The sequence below is a fragment of the Pochonia chlamydosporia genome, chromosome 5, assembly GCF_001653235.2.
Source record: "Pochonia chlamydosporia 170 chromosome 5, whole genome shotgun sequence".
Lineage (NCBI taxonomy): Eukaryota > Fungi > Ascomycota > Sordariomycetes > Hypocreales > Clavicipitaceae > Pochonia > Pochonia chlamydosporia.
In genome coordinates this window covers 4139856-4164365 of record NC_035794.1, presented here as the reverse complement: position 1 = coordinate 4164365, position 24510 = coordinate 4139856, and the positions used below count along the sequence as shown (strand labels likewise).

The 24510-nt window shown below is 50.6% G+C and overlaps 8 protein-coding genes across 8 annotated transcripts; 4 read left to right on the top strand and 4 right to left on the bottom strand.

The window, feature by feature from the left end:
- Positions 1 to 2463: 2463 nt before the first annotated feature.
- Positions 2464 to 3972, top strand: VFPPC_10799 (N amino acid transport system protein; the record flags this gene model as incomplete). The annotated part of the gene is made up of 2 exons (XM_018289108.1): positions 2464 to 3840; positions 3913 to 3972. The coding sequence occupies 2 exons, from the start codon at positions 2464 to 2466 to the stop codon at positions 3970 to 3972; spliced, it is 1437 nt and encodes a 478-aa protein (XP_018142782.1).
- Positions 3973 to 4399: 427 nt separating this feature from the next.
- On the bottom strand, positions 4400 to 5716 carry VFPPC_10798 (mandelate racemase/muconate lactonizing enzyme family protein; the record flags this gene model as incomplete). Its single annotated transcript, XM_018289107.1, has 4 exons — positions 4400 to 5147; positions 5206 to 5317; positions 5376 to 5485; positions 5541 to 5716. The coding sequence occupies 4 exons, from the start codon at positions 5714 to 5716 to the stop codon at positions 4400 to 4402; spliced, it is 1146 nt and encodes a 381-aa protein (XP_018142781.1).
- A 238-nt stretch (positions 5717 to 5954) lies between these two features.
- VFPPC_10797 (C6 transcription factor) lies at positions 5955 to 7970 on the bottom strand (the record flags this gene model as incomplete). Its single annotated transcript, XM_018289106.1, has 2 exons — positions 5955 to 7319; positions 7377 to 7970. 2 exons carry the CDS (start codon positions 7968 to 7970, stop codon positions 5955 to 5957), a joined length of 1959 nt encoding a protein of 652 aa, XP_018142780.1.
- A 3131-nt stretch (positions 7971 to 11101) lies between these two features.
- On the top strand, positions 11102 to 12448 carry VFPPC_10795 (hypothetical protein; the record flags this gene model as incomplete). The annotated part of the gene is made up of 1 exon (XM_018289104.1): positions 11102 to 12448. One exon carries the CDS (start codon positions 11102 to 11104, stop codon positions 12446 to 12448), a length of 1347 nt encoding a protein of 448 aa, XP_018142778.1.
- Positions 12449 to 14053: 1605 nt separating this feature from the next.
- VFPPC_16349 (allantoate permease) lies at positions 14054 to 15722 on the top strand (the record flags this gene model as incomplete). Its single annotated transcript, XM_018294102.1, has 3 exons — positions 14054 to 14992; positions 15053 to 15178; positions 15240 to 15722. The coding sequence occupies 3 exons, from the start codon at positions 14054 to 14056 to the stop codon at positions 15720 to 15722; spliced, it is 1548 nt and encodes a 515-aa protein (XP_018142776.1).
- A 173-nt stretch (positions 15723 to 15895) lies between these two features.
- Positions 15896 to 17821, bottom strand: VFPPC_10791 (beta-calactosidase; the record flags this gene model as incomplete). Its single annotated transcript, XM_018289102.1, has 1 exon — positions 15896 to 17821. One exon carries the CDS (start codon positions 17819 to 17821, stop codon positions 15896 to 15898), a length of 1926 nt encoding a protein of 641 aa, XP_018142775.1.
- Positions 17822 to 20064: 2243 nt separating this feature from the next.
- Positions 20065 to 21663, top strand: VFPPC_10790 (alpha-galactosidase; the record flags this gene model as incomplete). The annotated part of the gene is made up of 1 exon (XM_018289101.1): positions 20065 to 21663. The coding sequence occupies one exon, from the start codon at positions 20065 to 20067 to the stop codon at positions 21661 to 21663; it is 1599 nt and encodes a 532-aa protein (XP_018142774.1).
- Positions 21664 to 21981: 318 nt separating this feature from the next.
- VFPPC_10789 (allantoate permease) lies at positions 21982 to 23906 on the bottom strand (the record flags this gene model as incomplete). The annotated part of the gene is made up of 6 exons (XM_018289100.1): positions 21982 to 22687; positions 22746 to 22931; positions 22982 to 23034; positions 23086 to 23145; positions 23203 to 23300; positions 23360 to 23906. The coding sequence occupies 6 exons, from the start codon at positions 23904 to 23906 to the stop codon at positions 21982 to 21984; spliced, it is 1650 nt and encodes a 549-aa protein (XP_018142773.1).
- Positions 23907 to 24510: the final 604 nt, after the last annotated feature.

The following is a 24510-nucleotide window of genomic DNA, read 5'->3' as shown; positions in this document are numbered from 1 at the left end:
GCGCTGCTTGTTTGGGTGTTTTGGCACATTGTGAGGCAACTGATTGGCTTCTTGGCACCGGGAAGCAGAGATTTTTTGCCTTGGCGGCAGCGAACCAACAAGCCACCAACTGAATACCGCAAAGTTAATACCCGACGTCATTTCCCGTATCCGGCTTCCGACCACCCAACATCGCCATGGCTGGCGAGGCCAATTCACGCTTCCGGTCGCATAGCTCTGGGTGCGGGATGGAAAGAAATTCAGGGTCGAGCAGTGCTTCAGTTCTGCAATGTTACCCCAGAATATCTTGCCTTGCGACAATTACATTTCAAAGGGTTCAGTGGTTATGGACCATTGCATTGTTTTCTTCATCCAGCGGAGCTTGTCTGCGGGTCATAGGTCTCTTGACACATGGAAACTGACTCAACGAAGCCGCTCTCCACCCGTACCAACAGCCTTTGAACGATGTAACTCGTCATACAATGGGCAAAATGGCTCCCAGGTCCAGTATTTTTGACGTTAATCCATTCTGGCCTCGCCGGCGGGCATGGGACACGTAGTTGAAACGGACTTGGCCGGCGAAGCAAACCCTGTAACCCTGGAAGCTGGCCTCACCTCACTCAAGTCAAACGTCACCTTTGCTCCCACCCGCTTCTCTTTCCTTGGTTGCCATCAAAGGAGGCAAGAAAATGACGATAAATGACACAGAGGAGCAACAGAGAGCGACCCACCGTATTACCCTCACAAAATTCGTCTTTCGTCCATTTCAGGGCCGCTACTGGCAGGGCATGGATTGAAATCCCCTCAAGACTGGCTGGTTGGCCATGAGACAACCCCAACCAGAACTACGGAGTAATCTTGGGTCTGGTCGGCATGTTGCTTACTGCTTGCTGGGATCGCGATGGCTTCGATTACTGACTCTGGCCCGGATAAATTTTAAAAAGGAAAACAACGTTTGCGGGGGAGCCGCCAGTGAGTGGGCATCTGGGGTACTGCGGCATTCTTTCTGAGATTTATGTGTGCCGTCTGGTAGAGTTTAACCAGACCAGCGGCTGGGACGGTCTGGATCTGGATCTGTGCTTACTAGCAGGCTACTGAAGAATTGAGTAAGAAAGTCAATGACCGCATCGCGGCACAAGAGAAGGATCAAGTGGCCAATTGACTGCATGTGCCGCGAATTGCGGTAGTTGACTGTGACTTGGTGCGTGCTTGACGACAGTAAGCACAGATTAACTGATGCATTTCTTCTGTGATAATATGTGCTTCCATTTTGCCAGCTGACTGGTCCGAGCGTCCAAGCGTCCCTTTATCTTCTCACCTTTTCACCTTTTCAGCCATTTGATCACATCTACAAAATCCCTCCCCCTACTGTCAAGGTTTCCTTCCACATTCATACTTTATCCACATCCAGATCCTTTCCCTCATGTCTTGCCTCTCCATTCCCATGCCATCCATTCTTTGGCGTTGCCCCACCACCATGCCGTTTAGGGCTTTGGTCTCAGATGGCCGTCGAATGTCTTGACTCTTGTCCGTTCCGTACATGTACACAGTCACTCACCCTTTGTGTATGCGTGCTAGTCGTGTCTCAAATGCTCCCGTCGCCATGTGTGTGAGTGAGGGATAGAGAAAGAGAGAGAGTGTGTGTCGGTTTTCTCCGGGTCCGGCGAAAAAGTACGGCTTCCAAGGTGCAAAGTACAAACCATCTCTCGCCACAGCTGCATCTAGAGTTTCCCCATAGTTTGTCGTCTGAGCTTCTCCATTCCCACGCAGACATGCCGTGCTATGCATCCTATTTCCTCCGCCTCTGCCTCCTCCACGTCGCAATACCATACCTTTTTCAATAATACTAGACCCTTCCAACTTCTCAACTCCCCCTAGACCCCGTTCTTTCTCTTGCATCCTAATCCTAGCTGCTGCAAGCCTCAAGCCCGTTCGACCCTTGTCTTTTCGTCGTCCATCTCCGTACCACACTCTGCGGAGTGGCCTTCAACTCCATATATTCGATTATCGAACGACGCACTAGGCTTGACAGATACAAGTCGACAAGGTCCATCTCCTCCACACAGGATCAGCATTGATACGCACCGGACTTTGTCTCGTCTCCTCCTCTCCTCTTCTCCAAATCTCGTGGCTCATTGTTCCCTTTCCCCAAGTCCTTCCTGGTGTCTGTGCCTGTGTCTGCCCCCATTTCTTTTTAACCTCGTCGCTTCCCTCTTGGCACTTTCCCACATTTCCTTCTTTCCCCATCCCATTTCTTCCTTTCTTCCTTCCTTCTTCCTTCTTTCCAGTCTTCTTCCTCAGAAGCTGTCAGTTGATCCTACGCTTGTCAGATTTCGCTTGAATTTGCGAGACCAAGTAGATCAAACCACCAGACACGTTAGCCCGGCGTGTTGTTGATACTACTCTCACAAACTTCATTCCACAACACCACTCCCCCCATATTCAGCTTTCAACTTGAGGAGAAAGCTTCACAATTCAGAAATCATGTCGGACCCTGTCGTACGCGACCACGCGGTCTCCAAAAAGGAGAAGGACTCCTCCAGCTCTGATCACACCCCTTCGGATAATGTTTTGAGTGGGCCGATTGAGGGTGAGGTGACCGATTTCGAGGAGAGACAAACCGATCTGGAGAAGCAGAAAACCGCTGAAGGTAACGCACATTTCAACCGTCTGGGGTGGAAGCGCCTTACCATTGTCCTAATCGTTGAGGCAATTGCTCTTGGGTCTTTGAGTTTGCCTGCTGCCTTTGCCTCTCTCGGCATGGTTGCCGGTGTTATCTGCTGTGTTGGTCTCGGTCTCGTCGCTATCTACACCTCGGACATTGTTGGCAAGGTCAAGATTGCCTACCCCGAAGTTGCCCATTATGCAGATGCTGGGCGGCTTCTGGCAGGTCGCTTTGGATACGAAGTGGTCGGAGCCATGTTTGTTCTTCAATTAACTTTCCTCGTTGGGTCTCACTGCTTGACCGGTACCATCGCCTTCCTCAACATCACGGAGAACGGTGCTTGCTCAGTTGTCTTTGGTGTTGTTTCGGCCATCATACTGCTTCTACTCGCCATCCCGCCCTCGTTTGCCGAGGTGGCTATCCTGGGCTACGTCGACTTCGTTTCAATCTTGCTAGCCATTGGAATCACCATCATTGCTACTGGTATCAGTGCTGGCCAGGCTGCAGGCGGCATGTCCTCGGTTCAGTGGTCCGCTTGGCCCAAAGAAGGACTTACCTTTGCTGAGGGATTCATTGCCATTACCAACATCTGCTTCGCCTACAGCTTTTCCATGTGCCAATTCTCCTTTATGGATGAAATGCACACTCCCAAGGACTATGTTAAGTCGATCTGGGCTCTTGGTCTTATTGAGATCTTCATCTACACTCTGACAGGTGCTCTGGTGTACTCGTTTGTCGGTGTTGATGTTAAGTCCCCGTCACTGCTCTCTGCCGGCCACACTGTGTCCAAGATTGCCTTTGGTGTCGCTCTGCCCGTCATCTTCATCTCGGGATCAATCAACACGACTGTTATTGGACGATACATCCACGGCCGAATTTACAAAGACTCCATCACCCGATACATCAACACTCCTAAGGGATGGGCTACCTGGTTGGCTGTTATTACCGCCATTACCATCGCCGCCTTTATTATCGCCGAGGTGATTCCCTTCTTCAACGACTTGCTTTCAATATCCTCCTCCCTCTTCATTTCCGGCTTCACCTTCTACTTGCCAGCGTGGATGTGGTTCAAGCTCCTGAAGAAGGGCAAGTGGTATGCCAAGGAGAACTTGTTGAGATCCTTCATCAACGCCGGCTGCTTTCTCATTGGTATTGTTGTCTTGGTGTGCGGCACATACGCTAGTGTTGACGACATTGTAAGTTTCGGAAATATCCTGTGCTTGTACACTTGGCCCATGGAATATGACGCTAACACAGTTTGTCATTAGATCTTGTCTTTCCAGAATGGTAGAACCAAGGGCGTCTTTACTTGCGGACCGATTGCATAAACGAAAGCGAAATTACTTTTTGATGTGTTTTCATGCTTAAGTGGTAGACAATTAGAAGAGGACTTATTTGTCAACAATGAGCTCTTTATGAAAGATTAAACGGGCCAAAGCGGACTGGATATTCAGTCACTTGTCAAGATACTGGCAGGGGTACAAACATTGATATGTATATAGTCTAGCTATGGTGGACAGGATTGCGTGTAGTAGAATTGATACCATTGATACTACGGTCGCGTTTGAACTTGCCAATACCGCCAATGATCGGGGCTAGATCGCACCGCTTGTGTGAAGATGCAATGCCACTGCCTTCACGGTCGTTCTGGGCTCTGTGAATTGATTACCTTGTTACTCCTCACCTATTTCGTGAACATCTACTCCGTACATGTGGCTGTGTTTCAACAATCCACTACCTTGTCGAATCATCGCATCACCATTCTCTCAGTTCCCCGCCAGGACCAACAAAGCCAGGGCTAACCCAAGCTTCGGCGCCTTTGCTAGCCTCTCGAACTAGCTCCTCATTCACATCAATGCCCAGACCCGGCCCCTTCATCAACTCGACGTAGCCATCTTTGACGTCCCAAATTTGAGGATTGTTAATGTAGCTCAGCAAATCGTACCCTCCCACATTGTAATGTATGCCCAAGCTCATTTCCTGAATTGCAAAATTCGCCGTCGCAGCCGCCACTTGTAAATTCGCGGCCAAGGCGATCGGACCTAACGGACAATGCGGCGCAATGGGCACATCATACGTCTCCGCCATGGCGGCCATGCGTCTTAGTTCCGAAATACCGCCCACATGACATATATCCGGTTGCAGGATGTCAATACAAGAAGCTTCCAGAAAGGGCTTCAAGTCCCATCTGCTATGGAGACGTTCGCCAAGCGCAATGGGGATGGTGGTCTGTCCAGAAAGCGTCTTGATGGCCTCTACGTGTTCGGAGAGCAGGGGCTCTTCAATGAATAATGGTTGATGGGGCTCAAGCTGAGACGCAAGTTGCTTCGCCATGGGACGATGAAGCCGGCCGTGGAAATCGATGCCTACGTCTAGATTGTGTGATTTGACGGCTTTGACCCTCTCGATGCAGCTGGCTAGTTGGCGGGGGGAGTCGAGCCAGGCTAGGTCTTCGGTGGCATTCATTTTGACGGCCGTGAAGCCTTGGGATTTGCGGGCGAGGCTATTAATTTGTTAGTATGGCTTAGGAGTGTCTATCGGGTGACGGATGCTAGATGTACGCTGCTTGTTCGACGTCGGAAGGACGGTCACCTCCGATCCAGGCGTATACTTTGAGCTTGGACCGTAGTTTACCGCCGAGAAGCTCGTAAATAGGGACATTAAGCTTGCGAGCTGCCAAAGGTTAGGGTCACATGTTGCGTCGTTTGGAAGACTAGAGTGTGTCGGGTACCTTTTAGATCCCATAGCGCGATGTCTAAGCCTGACAAGGCGCTCATGAACACTGGCCCGCCTCTGTAGAAGGACTTGCGCCAAGACATTTGCCATATCTGCTCAATATCACTACTAAATTAGTATACAGCGCTTGGAATTTGACCGTGTTGATGCGAAAACCCACTCTGCTTCCAAACCCGTGTACTGTTCTATCCATGCATCTAGACAGCCTTCCACGGACTGGGTGTGGCCTTCGAGGGACGCTTCTCCCCAGCCGACATTGCCTGCTTCATCGGTGATTTTCACGAAGAGCCATCTAGGTGGCACGCGAAAGTATTCAATTTTGGCTATTTTCCCCATTTTGAGGTATCCTTTATTTGCAATGAGATGAGTTGGGCAGAGTGATGTCAAGTTGGATGATGATGTTCCGGGTTTAAGTACAGGAGCGGGGCTCCGGGACCGGATGAGCGTGGGGGTACAGGATGATCAAGATCCGCGCGAATGGCGTGTCGAGATGGCTCTTTATGTATTTAGTAGAGATATTGCATGATGATATAGCATACAGGTAGGTTTTCCGCGTTCCAACATACAATGCCGTTCAAGGAAGTGATGCAGTTCCCTCAACCAATGCCTCCACGATCCGATTCAACAAGGCGTGGCCAATCTTGAAACAAGGACTCTGAATAGTCTCATTTGCCCACAAATCCGTACAAGCCTGCAGTGTCTCGAGAATAGTTTGCCTCGGTGGGATTGCGAACCCCGCTGCCAGGGGAGCATCTTTTCTAAGCAAGTGTATCGTGGCGGTTACCGCTGCGGCAAATACATCCAACATATACAGACGGAACAATAAATCTGTACCCTCGGGGGCTTGTTCCTCATCATACAAGTCGTGCTGGTGGACAAGTAGCGCAAGACTACACTCAAGGGAAGCCCAGTACGAGACAGGATATTTGGTTGGCGCATCAGCTTCAAGGGCATGACGACGGTGTAGTACGAGCAGAACGCGGCGGAAAAACATGTCCAGTGTGATGCGGAGCGCCTGGGGCCCTTGCGCACGGTCCAGTAAGCTCATACATTGTCGAATTTGCGTGCTGTACTCGAGAATTTCCTCGTATGAAGGCAGAGTTGTGCTGGCGTTGACTCGGGATATAATCTTGACGATGGTCGGACACGATGAGTGTATGATGCTGTGCCATGCCGCGGTTGCTGTGTCGAGAGGCGCAAAGTCCCAGGGCACGTCATGCGAGGAGATATCGTCCATGGATATGCATGATGGCATGCCTGAAATCATGGCCACTTGGATATTGAAGTATAGCAATGTACTCCAGATAATCTTGCCTGACTCCCAATCTTGATACACTACGGATGACGAATGCGCTGGCGGATCGCGTCGATGAAAGCCCAGGCAGATGGCCAATCTCACCACAAACCCCAGTAGGTTCCAACAAGCGTCAAAGGACCAACATGTCGCATTCGTAGTCAACTTCGCCAGCACCATGAGACACATGGTCCTCATTGTCGATATGTTTGGCCGCAGCATAAACGGCGTCTTGGCAAGACATGCTTCTGCTGCCATGCACAGTTCCACCGTCGGCGCAGTCCTTTTCGTGACGATGAGTTGCCCCAGGGCGAGGACCATGAGAAACTGGCTGAGCCAAGCTACATCTACGGAGCTAGGATCGTCCCAGTAGGCAGAGACGCGGTCTCGAAATTGCTCCTCGTCGATGATAGGGTGAACAATCTGATATATGTTCATGTAGCTATTGATGAACCTGTCACAGTCACCACGATGCGAGTCGATTAGCGAGCGAACCTTTTCGATACACAAGAATGGCGCGGCGCGTGGGCTGTTGAAGGGGAAATTATCAGGCAACATGATGCCACATGCTGTGCTGTGGTTGCGTCGGATAACTTCGTCGGTGGCGAGGTTGGGCATGGAGTTGACTTGTGCAATGGAGCCGAGCTATTGCGATGTTAGTTGGCAATGTTAACAAGTTGTCTTGAAGAAAGCGGGATTCACCTTGGATAGTAAATTCCGCCAGTGACTTAGACCTCGATGCCGGGAATGCCACGTCGCCAGCGCAACCTGCGGATCTTCCTCTGTCAAGACATACGGCGAAGGAGCATTGGACAATGCCTCGCCGTTTGACTCTATCCTATGCGTGTATTCGCATTGTTTGCCCCAACCGGATAGTCGACACCGCGTGCACGGCTCCTTTTTGTCGCACTTTACTTTAAGTCGATGGCAGCGGACGCAGGACAGGCATGCGCGGCGTCTCTTTCTCTTAACTTTGATGTTGCTGCCATTGGTGTTGGCGCCAGCGGACTCTGGTTCGATTTGACATTCGTGTGATGAATTCCCAGCATTTTCATCCAGCCAGAGAAGTGGGCTGGGTGGGAGAGAGAAGGAGAAATCCTGTGATGTGGTACTGTCCGAGGGTGTCCATGCTGGTGGAGGAGGAGAGTTGGACGCAGGGTCTTGATGTGACGGCGCCGGCTCAGAGAACGAGCAACCTGTCTTGGAGGAGGTGCATCGCGAACACCGTGGAGCGACGCGGTCACAGCGGACTTTTTGTTGCCTGCAGCGGGCGCATGATTTGGCTTGACGGGACATGTGGTGTATCACAGGTCAATGGTTCATTGATGGACGTGACAATGGGGATTGTTCGAATGGACGGTGAGAGGGCGCGGCTCACGGCGAAAAGGTGTATCGGAATCGGTCACAGTCGGCGTTTGTAGCCAAGAAGCAGAGAGCTTTTAAAGACAGTTGAAAAGGCGTGCAGTCAGCTCCGTTTCGTATATACTTGATGTCCGAGAGGGATGGTTGACGATGTTGAAGCTGAAAATGTGGTGGGGCGAGACACTTAACAGCCGCTTATGGCCGATCGGGGTCGGGGATGGCGCTGACATTTATTGGTATGGTCGGGTAAGGCGGAGATTGATTAGATGTGATAAACTTGGATGAAGGATGCCTCGTTGGAATTGCATTTTGGAAGTGCTTCCTATGATGGAAACTTGAATGGATGTTTAGTCCTGGAAACACTAGCATACAAGCATTGAGGTGATATGCCTGTTGCTCAAGTCGGTCTCTGAAACGTGAAGATGAAAGCCATGGAATGAACACAACTAACTGCCAGGTCAAGATGAGCTGAGTTGGCGTCTTTGCCTTTGGCGATTGCATACTTGCAAAAATGATGCCAGCTTCCTAGTTCACTCGTAACATTGGTTATATATCCGAGCCCTGCTTAATGCCCTCCTATTGCCAACTCACATGCTCCCTTTCTTCAATGTTTCTGACTGCAGTTTCAATACATTCTCACCAAGCTTGAAACCTTCGGAGCTAGCTCTCCCCATGACATGCTGAATCCACGCCACTACCTTTGGCAACCCTTGCAAATGAGTGTATGCCACACGCAGTGGAAACAACAGTATCAATAAGCCCTGGCTCTCTCTACCACCCTGCATCAAGCACTCGGCTATGCGACAAATTTCCAAGGCATGAGCCACCCGATCGCCTTGCCCGGGTAATATAAGAGGATTAGAGCCCGGCCCGTTGCGCTTATACTGCCCAGAATCCGAGCAGGGCAAAACATCATTCAGACCAACACTATCCGAGAGAGTGTAGAGCATAAGGCGCACGGAATTCAAGTACAACACATCGATTGCTCTGTCAAGGTCCTGGAATCTGAGGTATGTGGCGAATAGCGGCGCACCTGTTGTATCAAACGACAAGCTTGACCCTGGAGTAGTTGGGAACTCTGTACATGCTCCGGGGTATGCTGCTTCCCACTGCCAACGGATACCGGAAAGCTCTTCGATGCTATTCAGAACCTTGTCTTGTAGCAAGGCTCGGGTCACTGTCGTGTCTTGACCAAGTCGTTCGGAATGAGCCATTGCATCAACGTCTTCCATAACACCAGGGATGTCGCAGAGGACGTCGAGAATTTTTGATGACAGTGTCTTCTGTGGGCTTTCGCTGCCTGCCCAGGGTATTATTTGCCATTCAGGGCTCCCCAGGAAACAACGCCTTCTTTGAGATATGTGTGCGGAGGCCTATCACGAAGCTTCGGTCAGCACGGATAGAAGCCATTTGGGACTCACGCTTACAATCATTGATCTGTAAGTTTCCAACATGGTGTTCGCGGAGTGACTTTGGAAGGCCTCTGGTCCAATAACTTGCGTCTAATAAGCGTCAACCACTGACTAATACAAACTGGTAGGCGACAAAACTCACCAGAGCGGACACACCCATTACATGTTGAAGCCAATTTGACGGCTCGGCAGACAAGACCATCTCATACAGTCCGAGAAACACACAAGTCCAAAGATTCATGTACGCCCTTGAACGCGCTAGTTTCTGGTCCGCAAGTTGCAAGTCACCGCGGAGGCTTGTCAACGCCTTACCGTACAACATGGCTGACTGCCGCACCATGGCATCATCCTTGTGAGTGCTGCCGAAGAAAGCTTGCGCGAGTCCAAGGCCAGACAAATACGCACTGGATGCGTTGTTCCGGCTTGTCAAGACTCCAGCCATGGTGGGTGCATCTGCTGCTCGGGAAGCGTACTTGCCAAAACCGATGCCGAATTTGGATAGAAGATGTGCAATGACGATGTCATCGGCGAAGCCACTGAGATCAAGGTCTCTTCCTACGAACCCCACGTCGCTTTGGGGGATGGTGGCCGGTGATGGAGTGCTATCTGAATGGGCTTTTATGAGTGTTGTATTTCCTGATGCACCGTTCCTACATCTGGTCACTTTCTTCCGTTTGGATTCTTCAGTCAGGCCTGCCTGAGTAGCGGAAACAATACTAGGCTGATTGGGCCCATGATGCACAAATATGAGCGGCTTGTCATAACCCAGACATGTATAATGACCCTTGTCGCATCGGACACAAGTTGGACGACGTTCATCTGTGTAGCAGCTTAGATCTTTACGCACTCACTATGCCTCCGATATGAACATCACAGCTCATGGTCGGCGACCAACGGCCATGACGTGAGAGAATATGACATGATGATAAACCAGGGACCAGACTCACCACACTTGACCTTTCGCCGCCTACACGTCAAACATCCATTACTCCGCGGAGCTCGTACATCCAATCCTTTCGAAGGATAGCCTGATGGCATTGCTGCCGACATTGCCAGACCAGGGCGGTTAGCTCGGCATCTACGGACATGCGTTTCGAGAAATTGAAGCAATTCGTGTGTGGAATGATGAAACAATGAGTTGCCTGTAATGGATAGCTGGTGCGAGGATGGCTTGCCGTTTTAATATCGCAAAGTACAATCTGGCTGTGCATTTGTACGAACATAGCCATTCTGACCGGCACCAGAGGTCTGGATGCGGCTGTGCCGTGATTGGATGGGTTTTGCATTTGACGGTAGATAAATGGAGATATCTGAACCCATCTCGCACTGGGATTCCTAAAGAGGAAAGGTGCTGCGATCTTACAAGTTTAGAAGGCCTCTAACAATCTAAGGTCTCACCTGGGGCGTTTTTAGGGCTGTTGGAATTGCTAAGACGGATTGGTATCGTTTTTGCGCAGGTCTATGGCGATGATGAAGAGGCACTGAGTTTAGGGCTGGATTATTTCTGCAAGAAAAATGAGACATATAAAGCATGAAAACTGTCATCTGGTTTCAAGAACAATGTAACATGTTGCTTTATTGACGAGTTTGCTCAGATTTCATCTTAATAGCATCTTAGGACCCAAGTACTCGGAGTTATCTGCAGCACGAACAATGGGCTATACACCTCAACAGCCACCTCAACAGCAAGTCGGTATGGAAAGGTTCTACGAGCCTCGTAATGTTCAATTGACTCCTCGAGCCCGTCAACCTTGGGCAGAAAAAGGGTCCTGCCAGTCCAACACCTATGTCGATCATCTCAACTCTGAGATGCGCAATTCTTTAGACTATCCTGGCCAGAGATGTACTCAACAAGGGACATATCAGCATCAGATCTGTCAACAGAAATCGGCGGATCTTGGATGTCCTGCCGCTAATTCACGGTACTTTGATCCCCAACTTGCACCTTCATCCAGCCAATCTTACATGGATCTGCCTCCGCCTGGTTACGATGATGTTTTACACCATCAAAGTCGCACCTTGCCGGGAGCTTCTGGTACCTCATCACTTCAGGGATCAACACCAGCCTGCAACGGCAAATTAAACAAACCCATTGCTATTCCTGCGACACAAGCAACTCTTGGTTCACCTTTTCTACGCGCTTATCCACCTGTGCTCCTCCACTTCGACATCCCGCGAGACATCTTTTTACAATTTCTCGATGGCCTAAATCGAGCTGCAGTGGCTTCACCACCAATTCAGGTTCTAGGTCTCGCGGGAAACATTGTCTCCATGGTCCCACTGCACACTACGCAAATTGTGGGCGGCGCCGTCAATGCTGCTGCCAGACTGGGAACCGTCGCCGTGTCAAAGGGGCGAGTAGAGGCCCATCTACGCGAGGCAAACAGGGAGATATTCGGTCCCAAGGGATTGAAAGCGGAAATAGCTAAACTTGATGCCCTGGCCGCCGTAGCAAAGATGCCCATTCTCGGTCCTGATGGCAAAATCGACAAGGATCTCCCTCTTCTACGAGATTTCGAAGATGGCGAAGACACACTCACCCTGCCAGCACAGCATAGGCGGGTCCTTGCATTGGAGCGCTGGGTCGAGCGATTAGAAGTTCTTGGTCTTCCTGCTGCGGAAAGGGCATCGAATCCTATTAGTCGGATGCACGCATCGGCGAGTGAGCGCCAACGGCGCAAGGAAGAGGAAAAGCTCGGTAAAGAAAGAATGAAGGGGCAGAAAGAATGGCAAAAAGAGAGCAAAAAGCTGGAACAGGAATATAACAAAAAGATGCGTGAGTTGGAACGAGATGAGAAGAAGGCTCGCAGAAAGGGCGACGATGATAAGTTGGATAGAATTGAGGAGAAGAGGGAGAGAATGCAGGAGAAGTTTGGCACCAGGATGGAGAAGGGGGGGGAACGCGGAGAACAGAGGAGAAGAGAAATTGTTGAGAAAGATTTGCTTCTTGATGATTACAAATGTATGAGGGTATTGGTTAGTATATTGGGATGGAGTTAATGGATGAAGAGAGCAAAGATGCCAAGAGACTATTGAGGGTTGGTTGCCGTTTCTTGGGTGTCGGCGCGAATGTCAAACATGTTTCTGGATTTTCGCGTGAGAATTGTTGAGATGTCAATAGTGGCTTTCGAAGCAATGTATGCGACGTAAATTTAGTTCATTACAGTGACATCGCGTTCATATATTGAGGCTGCTGACAACGCGGCAACGTCAGGCTCAACGGACGTCATGTTCGTTGATTACATCCTAAGCGAAGGCGTGTCAGAGTCAATCTGCTTCAAACCTCGCTTCCTTTCCGAAACTCCAAGAATTTTCGCAGTCATGGCGATCCTTGTTGTGCCATGCCATTAACCATCGGTAAACTATTCCACACCAGCATGATACGAGTCAAGTCAAAGCCCACAATCTCCACATGAGCCCTCTTCGACCCAGACGCACCGATTCCAATACCAATCTAATCTAGGCACCAGCTTAGCAAGGGCTAGACCTTGTTGACCATTGAGACGTCGTGCCTGGCAACAATTTCTGGGCTGAGGCTCTCCCGCGGATGTGGTAGAAGTCGATGCTCTAGTTTGGATGGCAAGATGGGATGGAACCCCCACGGCCAATATGGCGAATTGTGCTGCAAGCCACGAAATATTAACCAGGGTTGTTGACAAGATCCGGACGTCTGCCATCCGCTAGAAGGTTGGAATAATGGCGCAACGGGGAGTCGGACCGTCTTAGTTTGCAAGCCACTGCAGATTGAAGTTTTTAGGGCGAGATGCTCGCCGTGGTCAATTGCCGAGGAACGCCACTTTTACGAGGTAATCTTGAATGCTTCATTTGCCGACTGTCAAGTTGCTGAATCTCGAGGCAATTGATGCAACTCAGTTGAGTTGGAGGAAACAGTCATATTGGTAGACCAAGACCATGGCAGCGATGAGTTAAGGGTCAAGACTCAAGAGTGTTGTTGCAAGTGAAACCAAGTTGGCACCTCGACGTAGCTATCATAAAGCACCATGACCATTTGAGAAACGCCAAGGGCTGTAAATTGTAATTGCCAGCATCACAATCGGCTATGTTCAACAACTGCAAATACAAACATGACGCAGGCGTGGGGGTTAAACACAGTTCCAGATCTCTATGCACGTATTCCGTCGGAGCCGAGTACAACCCAATGTACACCTTAATCGACGGGGAAAAGCGCTCTTCCTGCCCCTTGGTTTGTTTCACTCCCACTTCGTGGGTAGGTCCTCACAGAGTGGCGTCTACACCAATACCCATCCATTCTCCGGACTGCATAGCAGCACATCTTGCTTTTACCTGTCCACTCTCCTCCACAATGTGGTCCGTTTTTCATCCCATGGCGGAGAAAGGGGAGGGGAAGTCAATAGAGCCTTTGTTCCGGGGAAAAGAGTGTGGAGATGCGGGATCATGTGGTGTTGACACAATTTTTTCCTCCCCATTCCTTACCTTGGTTCAAAAGCTCCGGGGTGAGATCGACATGGTGTGATGAAGTAGCAGTATATAACCTCCTCATGAGCTCCCGCAGCAACCTTGATTTCCATCCCGTAGCTACTCCCTCGCTCCCTTCTGGCTGGTCCATCACAAAACCTGCCCAAGATGTCTGGAGACCACATCTCACCTGCCCCCGTGGCACAACACGCAGACCTTGAGAAGGACATTGTTGAAAACCTCGAAAATGTCGGCCCTCATTCCCAAATGCCACAGCTTCCTCAGATGGATCCTGCTCGACGAGCAACCGTCGAAAAGAAGCTGAAGCGAAAGCTCGATGCCCGCTGTGGCCTCTTCGTCCTCATTTACATCATGAACTACCTCGATCGCAATAACATTGCTTCAGCACGACTCAAGGGACTCCAAAAGGATCTCGAGCTCGACGACACTGAGTACGCCACATGCTTGAGCATCCTGTACGTGGGATATATCTTGATGCAGGTTCCATCCAACATGTTCATCAATCGTATCCAACGGCCGTCTCTATACATCGCGTGCGCCATGCTGCTTTGGGGCTTAATCTCAACACTATCCGGCAACGCCACAGGATTCACTTCAATGGTTGTTATCCGATTCTTCCTTGGTTTCGTCGAGGCTGCCTTCTTGCCCGGAGCGCTTTTGATTCTATCGAAATGGTATACCCGTCGCGAATTGACCACTCGCAATGCCATTCTTTTCTGCGGCAACCTCATCTCCAATGCTTTCTCTGCCCTTGTCGGTGCTGGCGTCTTGTCCAACATGCAGGGCGTCCTGGGCCATCCCGCTTGGAGATGGCTTTTTTGGATCGAAGGCGCTATCACCATGGCCGTAGCCATCTCTGCGGCTTTTATCCTGCCGGACTTGCCCCATAACGCGCGTGGTTTCACCGAGGAAGAGAGGACTGTCGCGCAGTTGCGCATGATTGAGGATGTTGGTGAGGCGGATACAGACTCTGCTGAGCAGGGTGCTTTCGGTGGACTTATGATGGCTTTGACTGATTCAAAGATCTATGTCATGATGCTTACCTTTACTGCATATGTTGTTGGCTTGTCTTTCAACGCTTTCTTCGTACGTTTATTGATTCTTCTTATCCAGTCCTTGGAGAGATTTCACTAACATTGCAAATAGCCTACTCTCACTGGCACTCTGGGCTTCGAATATGTGCCTACTTTGCTGATGAGCTCGCCACCTTGGGCTTTCTCATGCCTCATCTCACTTATTAATGCTTGGCATGCCGATCGAACACAAGAAAAGGTACGCAAACGCCAAGAGCCTATAAAAGTTCCTCAACTGATCAGCCACTAACATTTCTCAGTTCTGGCACATTGTTGGCCCAATCATCATGGGCATCGTCGGTTTCGTCATCAGCATGTCTACTGTCAACGTCGCCGCTCGCTATGTTGCTCTCTTCCTTCAGGCAGGCTCCTACGCTGGCTTTATTGTCTTCTACTCGTGGATTAGCTCCTCTTTCCCCCGACCGCCCGCCAAGCGCGCTGTGGCCATTGCCATCATCAATGCCTTCAGTCAGCTGGGCAACGTGGCTGGGTCATACGTCTGGGACCTCAAGGATAATGGGTACCGAAAAAGCTACGGCATCGTGTTATCCATGTTTGGTGTCACAATTGCTGGGTGCTGGATTATCAGAATGATGCTCAAGAACCTCAACCAGAAGCTGGAGGAGAAGGAGACCTCGGAAACTAGCCAAGCCGCGGGTAACAAACCTGACGGCGGTGACGAGTATGCTGAGGACGCGGATGAGTCTCTTCGTATGCGCAAGGGATTCCGATACTTGGTGTAAAAACATACATAGCGATACACGGCCAGGGCAGCCTTTGTCTGGCACCTCCAATTTCTCACGATGAAAACATAATGACGAAAGAATCTTTCAAGCTTGTGCAATACTCTGATCACTGCAAACCCATTTATTCAAGTATCATATTCCTCCATTCATCAATGCACAGTGTAACCCGCTCAAACAACATTAGGGTCAGGATGGTTCGCCCATTCCCTCGTAGCCAACCCACGACCAATCATTTCCGTATTAGCCTTGGGCTCAAGCTCAAGAACAACCACGTCATTTGGCCGATTGCCGCCATGAAGATAGGCCCCAGGAATATAGAGACTCTGCTGAGGCCCGACGACCCAGTAACGACCCAGGTGGTTACCATTTACCCAAACAGTGCCCTTGATGCCATTGGGTAGAGAGAGGAACGTATCTCCGCTGAGATCGTTGTTAGTTCCCTTGGGCAGGCTGAAGGTCCCCTTGTAGAAGACGGGAGTTCGTCCATCCTTGATTTCAGGCGCCTTGGTGTTCTTGTCTGTGATGGCGGAGGGCAACTTGGTCAATGGCAGGGAATAGGCAGACCATCCCTCAAGCACAGTCTTTCCTCCAACAGTGACGTTGCCAACAATACCCTTTTGCTGCTCTTTGAGCTGCTGGTTGAAGTCAATACGGCCCAAGTTCTCAACAAAGAGTTGCAGCACATCACCCTTCTTGAGGTCGACGTTAACAGTCGCGGGCTTTGCATACGTCTTGTCGATGACACCAGCCTTGACGCCATTGACATAGACAAGGACACGATCTCGAGGCCCGTCACCAGGAGCGATGGAGCCTTTAACGGCATTGGCAACCTTATGCTCGTAAAGCACAAAGCCGTATGCCTGGCCTAACTTCTCCATGGTTACAGGATGAGTAGACTGAACGGTGGGCTTGTTGTCTCGAGTGTCGAATAGAGCCACCGCAGGCTGCAACTTGAAGTCATTGATGGTGGTCAGATTGGGCAGACTAGGGATAGCTGGGATGGAGCCAGCAGGGACATGCTTGGAGATGGTGTCTCGAATCTGGCGGTATAACTCTGTCGGTCGGCCACTCTCATCCAGGGGAGCGCCATAGTCGTAGCTAGAGGTGACAGCATTGAGTCGATTGCTGGCCCAGATACCGCCGTTTTCAAAACCCCAGTTCGTGCCTCCGTGGAACATGTAAATGCTGAAAGAGTTATTGCCAGCGAGAATCCAGTCAAGATCGTCGAGAACTTTCTTCGTTTTGGTGGCATCTCCCGAAGTGTACTGATGAGCCGAGTTGCTCGACCAGTCGTCAATCCATGTAACATAGTATTCCCCGTCCAGCTGAGGTCCAAGCATCGTAGGATCAGTTACATATTTATCTCGGGCCGCAAAGCCGGTTCTGGGGTCGCCGTCTGTCTGGGCAAGAATGCCATGCAAGGTGCCGCCGTCGAGGTAACTCTTACCACCACCATCGTTGGTGTACAGAAATCCATCGAAATTGGCCTTCAGCATGTCTGCAAATGCCTGCAGATAAACCTTGTCGTTGCCGAAGCTACCATACTCGTTCTCCAGCTGTGTCATGAGGATCGGGCCGCCCTTGGAGATGTGCGTCCGTACCAAATGCTTGCCGAGCTGTTCCAGATACTTCTGGGATGCATCAAGGAAGGGCTTATTGTTCTGTCGAACAGCCATGCCCGGGATCTGGCTCAACCAAGCCGGAAATCCACCCCATTCGCGCTCGCCGCAAATATATGGCCCAGGTCGAAGCACAACATACAAACCCTCTTGTTGGGCAAGCCGCATGAATCGAGCAATGTCATTGCGGCCCTCAAAGTTCCATTCGCCTTGAGTGGGCTCAATGTTATTCCAAAAGATGTACGAGAAGATGGTGTTCAGTCCCATTGCCTTTGCCATCTGAAGTCGTTGCGTCCAGTACTGAGGCGGGATACGCTGGGGGTCCATCTGACCCCCGATGAGCTTGATCGGGGCGCCATCAAGGAGAAAGTTGTGACGGTCATAGGTGAAGTTGCTACGATGAGCAGCTGCAAATGGCTCCGATAGCGAGAGCAATGCAGCTGCCCATCTGAGAATTGCGGTGGCCTTCAGAAGCATGGCTATACTGAAGCCTTTGTTCTTGGTGGCGTAATATCAACCTCGTGCTTGGGGCTAGCGGATAGACGATCCGGAAAACAACGTTACAACCCGAAAAGGGAGGGACAAGAGTGGAAGAAGCTTCTATGACCTGAAGCGATACAAGGGGAATCGGGGATAGTCATGGTCATGATGCTGGATATCCAGTCCTTTTAAGTCAGTCTGCTGTTCCATCGCTGCAACCATGGGAGGCCGTAAGTTCTGTAACCCTACAAGATTAAGTTTGTCACAAGGCTGTGGCATTGAACGTAGCATAGAGTCGCAAACAACCGACACCCTTTATTTTTTATCGGCATTGAGATAAAGGTGTGGATGCTCGTGTAAGTGATACCTCTTCATGGGCCGGCCACTAATTATGCCATGGAAGTTTGGACGACATTCGCTCTTTGGCGCGGCTGCAATGGAGACTGGGGAAAGGCAAGCCATAACGTAACTGATGCATGCCTAGTGGAGATCTCTCCACAAATTGAGGATGGTAGATGAACCTTGGCGGCTTGATGATGTCCAGGCACAGACGAAGCGGGGAAAGATGTAGGAGTTAACTTGTTCTGAGTAGCGAGCTTCCGTTTTGATGCAAGGATCTGCACTACTACCTCCCCAATGGCGAGTAAGTAGCGAGTTGGCATAGCGCAGTTGATGAACTGAGTTGATTTGCTTGATTTTGCTACCTGAGCTGTAGCAGATAACGGACGATGGTTATTGGGGCGCGTTTGATGGTTGCCGATCTGCATACAGTGAACAAATCTCGACCCTGAGATGTCAAAGTTGGCAAGGTAAGGCCTGAAATAAGGAGAACGGCAAATTGCAATCTCCTCTGGCAGGACACACTTATAGATTGCAGTATAACCATCTGGAAGGTCGTACCGAATTCTCCATCTGCTGCTTCATCTTTCCATGCGCCAGTCCCTTGATGATACAGCTGGTCCTGGGGGAGTGGGCAAATGATTCGCAAGTGGCAACCGATGTAAGGCTGAGTTTGGCAAGGAACGGGAGGTGGCTTCCTGGCTTGCTGGCTTCATGATTACTCCGTACTCTAATCCGGGGTTACCAGCCCCCCCCCCCCCCCCCCCCCCCTTACACGAGAGGCACCAGGCCATCTTTGCCGACGGAACACGGGTCGATTTCTGATCACTGCCGCAGTGTAACTCTTGGCTCGGGTCATTTGTCAACCAATCCAATCTTTGCTGTGCCATGGGAGGGATACGGAGCGGCGGCCGCCAAGGTCCGTATTCCCGTGTCTGTACCCTTTCGTCTTCAATCTGGCACACATCATCCCATTTGTGCCGGCAAACAATCTCCAACTTGTATACCTGCATAGATTGACCTTAACCTATAAGTAGGTATGAATCAACACGTGAATTCCGTGTCAACCAGCCGCTCCAATCGTAAGCCCAGGCCGCACAGGCCGTCGGCGAAGCGCCAAACCTTGTTATGGCTTCAACTGCAGAAACAGCCAAAACCGCAAAAGTCCTGAAGAAATCACAGCTACCCACCCATTTAACTATCTTGGAATCAATAAAGTAAATGATAATCTATTTAAGCAACGTTGCCACTTCTGCAACGTTGCACACTCGTATCGTAGACCCCAGACCCGGGAACGTCAGTAATAGATAGGTAATTTGATGCCGTTTTTTGCCTTCTAGGTCCGTCATGACGCTGCCCAAACGAACAAAGGACATTGACTGCTCCGCTTTCGCAGAATTCGTCTCCAAGTTATTCCCCGCAGCCCCCGGCCCAAGATGATCGAGCTTCCCTTTTGAGCACCAAGGGTCCATCAAGCTCCATTGCTAATGCTGAGCCATTGACGTAAACATTCGACTGCTGCAACTTATTCTGTTCTTTCTGGCGAAGTTACATTCTGGTGAGACATCAACGGCGAGACTGAGCCGTGTGTAATGCCCAACCAAAGTTAAGGTTTTGTTGTTGCAATGCAGTGTAACCTCATAGCTCTGAAGGCATAAGCTTCGAACTAAAGGCATTGAGCATTGAACAGCTGAATATATAATCTTGACGACATCTTTTGGTCTCAGCTGACATTTAGCTTGGTCTCTTGCGCTCAAAAGAAAACCCAGCTCTAAACATTATAGGAACCCGTCGGTGGCCGGTCAGAGCAAGCGAAAACAGTGGAACTCTGGTGCTCTTCAAAACTCTACGACATACTCAATCAACACATCACCAGTTGACAAACTATCACAATTTTCATCATGAAGACACAAGTGGTCATGGCAGCCACCAGCCTGGCAACTTCTGCCGCTGCCGCCCAACAGAATGTCCTGCCCCTGCCTCCCATGGGCTTCAACAACTGGGCCCGGTTCATGACCAACATCAACGAGAGCATCTTTGTCGATGCCGCCGAGGCCATGTCCAAGAATGGACTTCTCAAGGCTGGATACGACCGTCTCAACCTCGACGATGCTTGGTCCACCATGGAGCGAGCCAAGAATGGCTCCATGGTTTGGGACACGGCCAAATTCCCCAAAGGTCTCCCATGGCTTACACAGTTCATGAAGTCCAAAGGCTTTATCCCCGGAATCTACACCGATGCCGGCAACCTGTCCTGCGGCGGCTATCCCGGTGCTCTCGACCACGAGGCCATTGACTTGAAGGACTTCCAGGACTGGGGCTTCGAATACCTCAAGATGGACGGATGCAACCTGCCCGACGACAGCGAGGCTACCTACCGCGAGGTGTATAGCCGATGGCCCAAGGTCATTTCGGAGGCAAGCAGACCGATGGTCTTCTCTGACTCTGCGCCCGCATACTTCTCCAACCAGAAGAACCTGACCGACTGGTACAGCGTCATGGTATGGGCTGCCGAATATGGCCAGCTCGCTCGTCATTCCGCAGATGTTGCGACGTATCCCAAGGGCAACGGCTGGAGAAGCATCATGTTCAACTATGGCCAAAACGTGCGTCTTGCCCGTTTCCAGAAGCCCGGTTTCTTCAACGATCCTGACTTCCTTATCCCCGACCACCCTTCTTTCACCATGGACGAGAAGAAGACTCAATTTGCATTGTGGTGCAGCTTGTCTGCTCCTCTCCTCCTCAGTGCCGACATTCCCAGTCTTTCCAAGGACATCATCGACTTTTTGACCAACAAGGACCTCATCGCCGTCAACCAAGACAAGCTCATCGAGCAGTCTACTCTTGTCAGCCAAGACGGCACCTGGGACGTCCTCACCAAGAACCTCGAAAACGGCGACCGCCTCCTCACCATCCTCAACCGAGGTGCCTCTGCCGCTGACCTCAAGGTATCATGGGAGCGCATCGGCTTCTCTACCAAGGCACTGGGCAACAGCAACATTCAGATCAAGGATCTTTGGACGGGCAAGACCTCCAAAGTGGCTGCATCCGCCGGCGGCATCACTGCCTCCAAGGTTCCCTCCCACGGCACCGCCGTATTCCGCATCTCCAAGACTGCCAGCCCCGTCACCGCCACTGGCATGATCTTCAACACCAACACCCTGAAGTGTCTGACCGACGACAAGTCCGGCAAAGTGACCTGGGCTGCGTGCAACGCTGCCGACGCTCAGGTCTGGGCTGTCCGTGCCGACGGCCACATCAACAGTTTGCTTCGCCCGGATGAGTGTATCGTCGATGCCAAGGGCAAGATTCTGTCCCGCCACTCGGGCTGCCGCTCTGATTCTTGGACCTACAAGATTTCTGGAAATGTTATCAACAACGTTTCTGGCAAGTGTTTGACTGAGGGCACTGATGGTAGTGCTACTGCTGAGAGCTGTGGCTACCTTCTCAATGAGCAGGTTGTTGCTCTGCCTGTTGGTGTCAAGGTTGTTGAAAAATAAGGGGTTATGCTTTCTTAAAGCAACAAATATGCAAGGAGGTTTATTTTCTTTCGTGTACGTGACAGTATAGCTACAGGGTAAAATCGGGCATCGTAATGAGGGAATACATAGCGCTAGTTCAAGCATGTTGCTCATCAACGGATTCGTATGAAAGTGTAAGCGGGCAACATCACTTAGATGTTCCTTCAAGGAGAGCCCAGAATATGACGACCAGTAATAGCATTAATCGCTACAATTATTACAAAGCGGTCGCATCAAGTCTTGCATAATTATACACCCTTCATAGGCTGATATCGATAATGACAGGCTAAAATACGCTTAATATACATAGATAAAGTCTTCGTTCTTCATATCCGTAACATCGTCAAACGCCTTATCACCAACTGTATCCGACTCTTCCACATGATTCAGCACATCCGTGTCCTGCCCAGCGCCCTTCTGCATACTCAAATCAGTAATAACCTCCGACTTGCCCAAAGCTCTCCGCTTAGCTGCTTGTTTAGCATTAAGAATGCGAATCAGCCCCATGCCCAGCACAATCAAGACAGCCAGCACAACAAACAGGGCAAGATTGGTTCGTAGACCTCTATCATAGCGTGGCTTCTCGCTGGGTTTGAAGAGTAGGGGACCAATGACATTGCCTGTACTCGCTCCGACGAAGAGCATGCCTGTGGTGACTTTTCTCTTGGTGTCGCCGGCTGTGTTCTGGCCAGACCAGGAGTAGATGAGTGGTGAAATGCCGGGGTAGAATGAGATGATGTAATATCCGGCTAGAAGCACAGCTCGGTCGCTCTTTGCGCGGCCGACGGCGAGAAGAATGGCGCACCCAGCAATTGGAGGGAGACAGAGGAGTAGGAGGACCGGGGACTTCATCTTGATTCGGTCGGCGAGCCATGCTCCTCCAAGCGTGGCGATCATTTGTACGGCGCCGAAAGGGATGTTGAACAGAATGGTGGTGAACTTGTCGAAGCCGAAGGATTGAATGATTAAGGGGCCGAATGTTGAAATGCCGCCGCTCGGGATACTATAACGGGTTCATTGGTAAGAGTGCTTGAAAATAAACAGGAGGGCAGTGCACTTACGAAATGATGAGCATGAGGAAGAACCAGAGCCACGTTTTGGGGTCAAGCATACACTCCTTGACGTGGTCCCATTTCCACACACCAGATCCGATACCCATCTGGTTCATTCTTAGACGCTCAATGGCAATGAACTTGTCTTCTCGTTTGAGAAATTTAGCCTCCATGGGAGAGTCAGGCATGAAGATGCTACTCCGGTCAGTCAAGGGTATGTGAGAGAGAACAGGAGCTGTACCTACAACATGACGACGGAAAAGGCTACGGTGATGCAACCGCAAAACAAAAAGATGATCTACTACTTCGTCAGGGGTAATTCAAAACTTTTACATACTGGGTTTCATACCTGATACGGCCGCAACGACGATTTGATATGGCCCAGGCCATACGTCAACAAACTACCGAGCTGCGATTCCCAATGTCAGCCAGAGATACTTTACAAAAACTATAAAAGTTGACTGACCATATTGACAACCCCCAGCATAGCATACCACGAAGCGTTTCTAGTAGTCTGCTCACTTCGTCTATACCACATCTGCACAATAGCAATAAACGTCGGCGCTACAACCATTAGTCGTCAAGAAACAGGGTAGTTAGTCACAGGGGCACCCTGTACTCACCAACAGAAGCTTCAAAAGCCCCGAGCAGCAGTCTAGCAGCCATCAGCCCCCCAAAGTTGGTCGCAGCCGTCATTCCACACAGAACAGCTCCCCAGCAAAACACCATCGTCGCGGAAAACTTGCCGACGGGGAACTTGACCAAACTGTACGCCACGAGAGGTTGAAAGACGAGCTGCGCCAAGTAGACTATGGATCCGAGCCAGGAAAACTCCTCCCCAACCAAGTTGGTGTCCTCGATAAGTCCAAAGACCGAGGCATATGACAATGTTGTCTTGTCAAGAGACTGAAGACAGTAGACAAACAGCATAATGGGCAAGATGCGCCAATCAATCTTGCGCAAGACGCGGGCATTGTCAGCAGGCGTGACTATGACAGGGTGATCAGCTTGTTTGAGAAACTGCGCTGCCTTGTCTCTGCCGACAATTGGGATATCGCCTGTCCTAGAGGCGTGGTCGACGTTGGGAACATCGTCGACATCAGACTTGGCCATCTCGGGTTGTTGATGGGGTTGAATGCCATCGCTTGAATTGCTCCCCGAGTTTACCATCGTGTCAAAGATCGACTTGAGATGGCTAAAAAGAAGTATCCAAAGAAAGAAGAAAGAATGCTTTGTTTAGAGCATCTCGTCTCGACTTGGCTGGGTGATAGAGTAGGAAGCGTCAGTGGCCATATATATTACAAGTCGAGCATAATGGACTTCTTGGCGGCGACCAATTAATCGGATGTTGTCGACACCACCAAGACTGCGTAAACCCCGGACTTTCTACCCCATGGGGCATTCTGGTGCGCTTGGAAGAGACAAAGATGGGCAATGCCTTGAGGAACGAAAGGTCTCTATGCTCTACCCTGTGAAGACTTTGCACGTGATCTTTGCCCTCTCGGCCAATCACATTTGGCCCTTTAGTGCTCCGAAATCTTGATGAGTCGCTATGGGTCCTCTCGCACTACTTCTTCCCCTTGCCGCAAGAAACTCGCGTTTTTTCCGGGTATATCCGGGTACTAGGGAGGCCGAGTCGCTAGAGTCGTCCATTCTTATACGCTTGGTCCCGCTGTATTTTAGCTTCGACCATATCGAGCACAGGCCCAGTGTCACGGGCTATGCCCGATGCTGTGGACCCGGCTCTGCCGGGCCCGGAGCTTCGGCGCCGTGC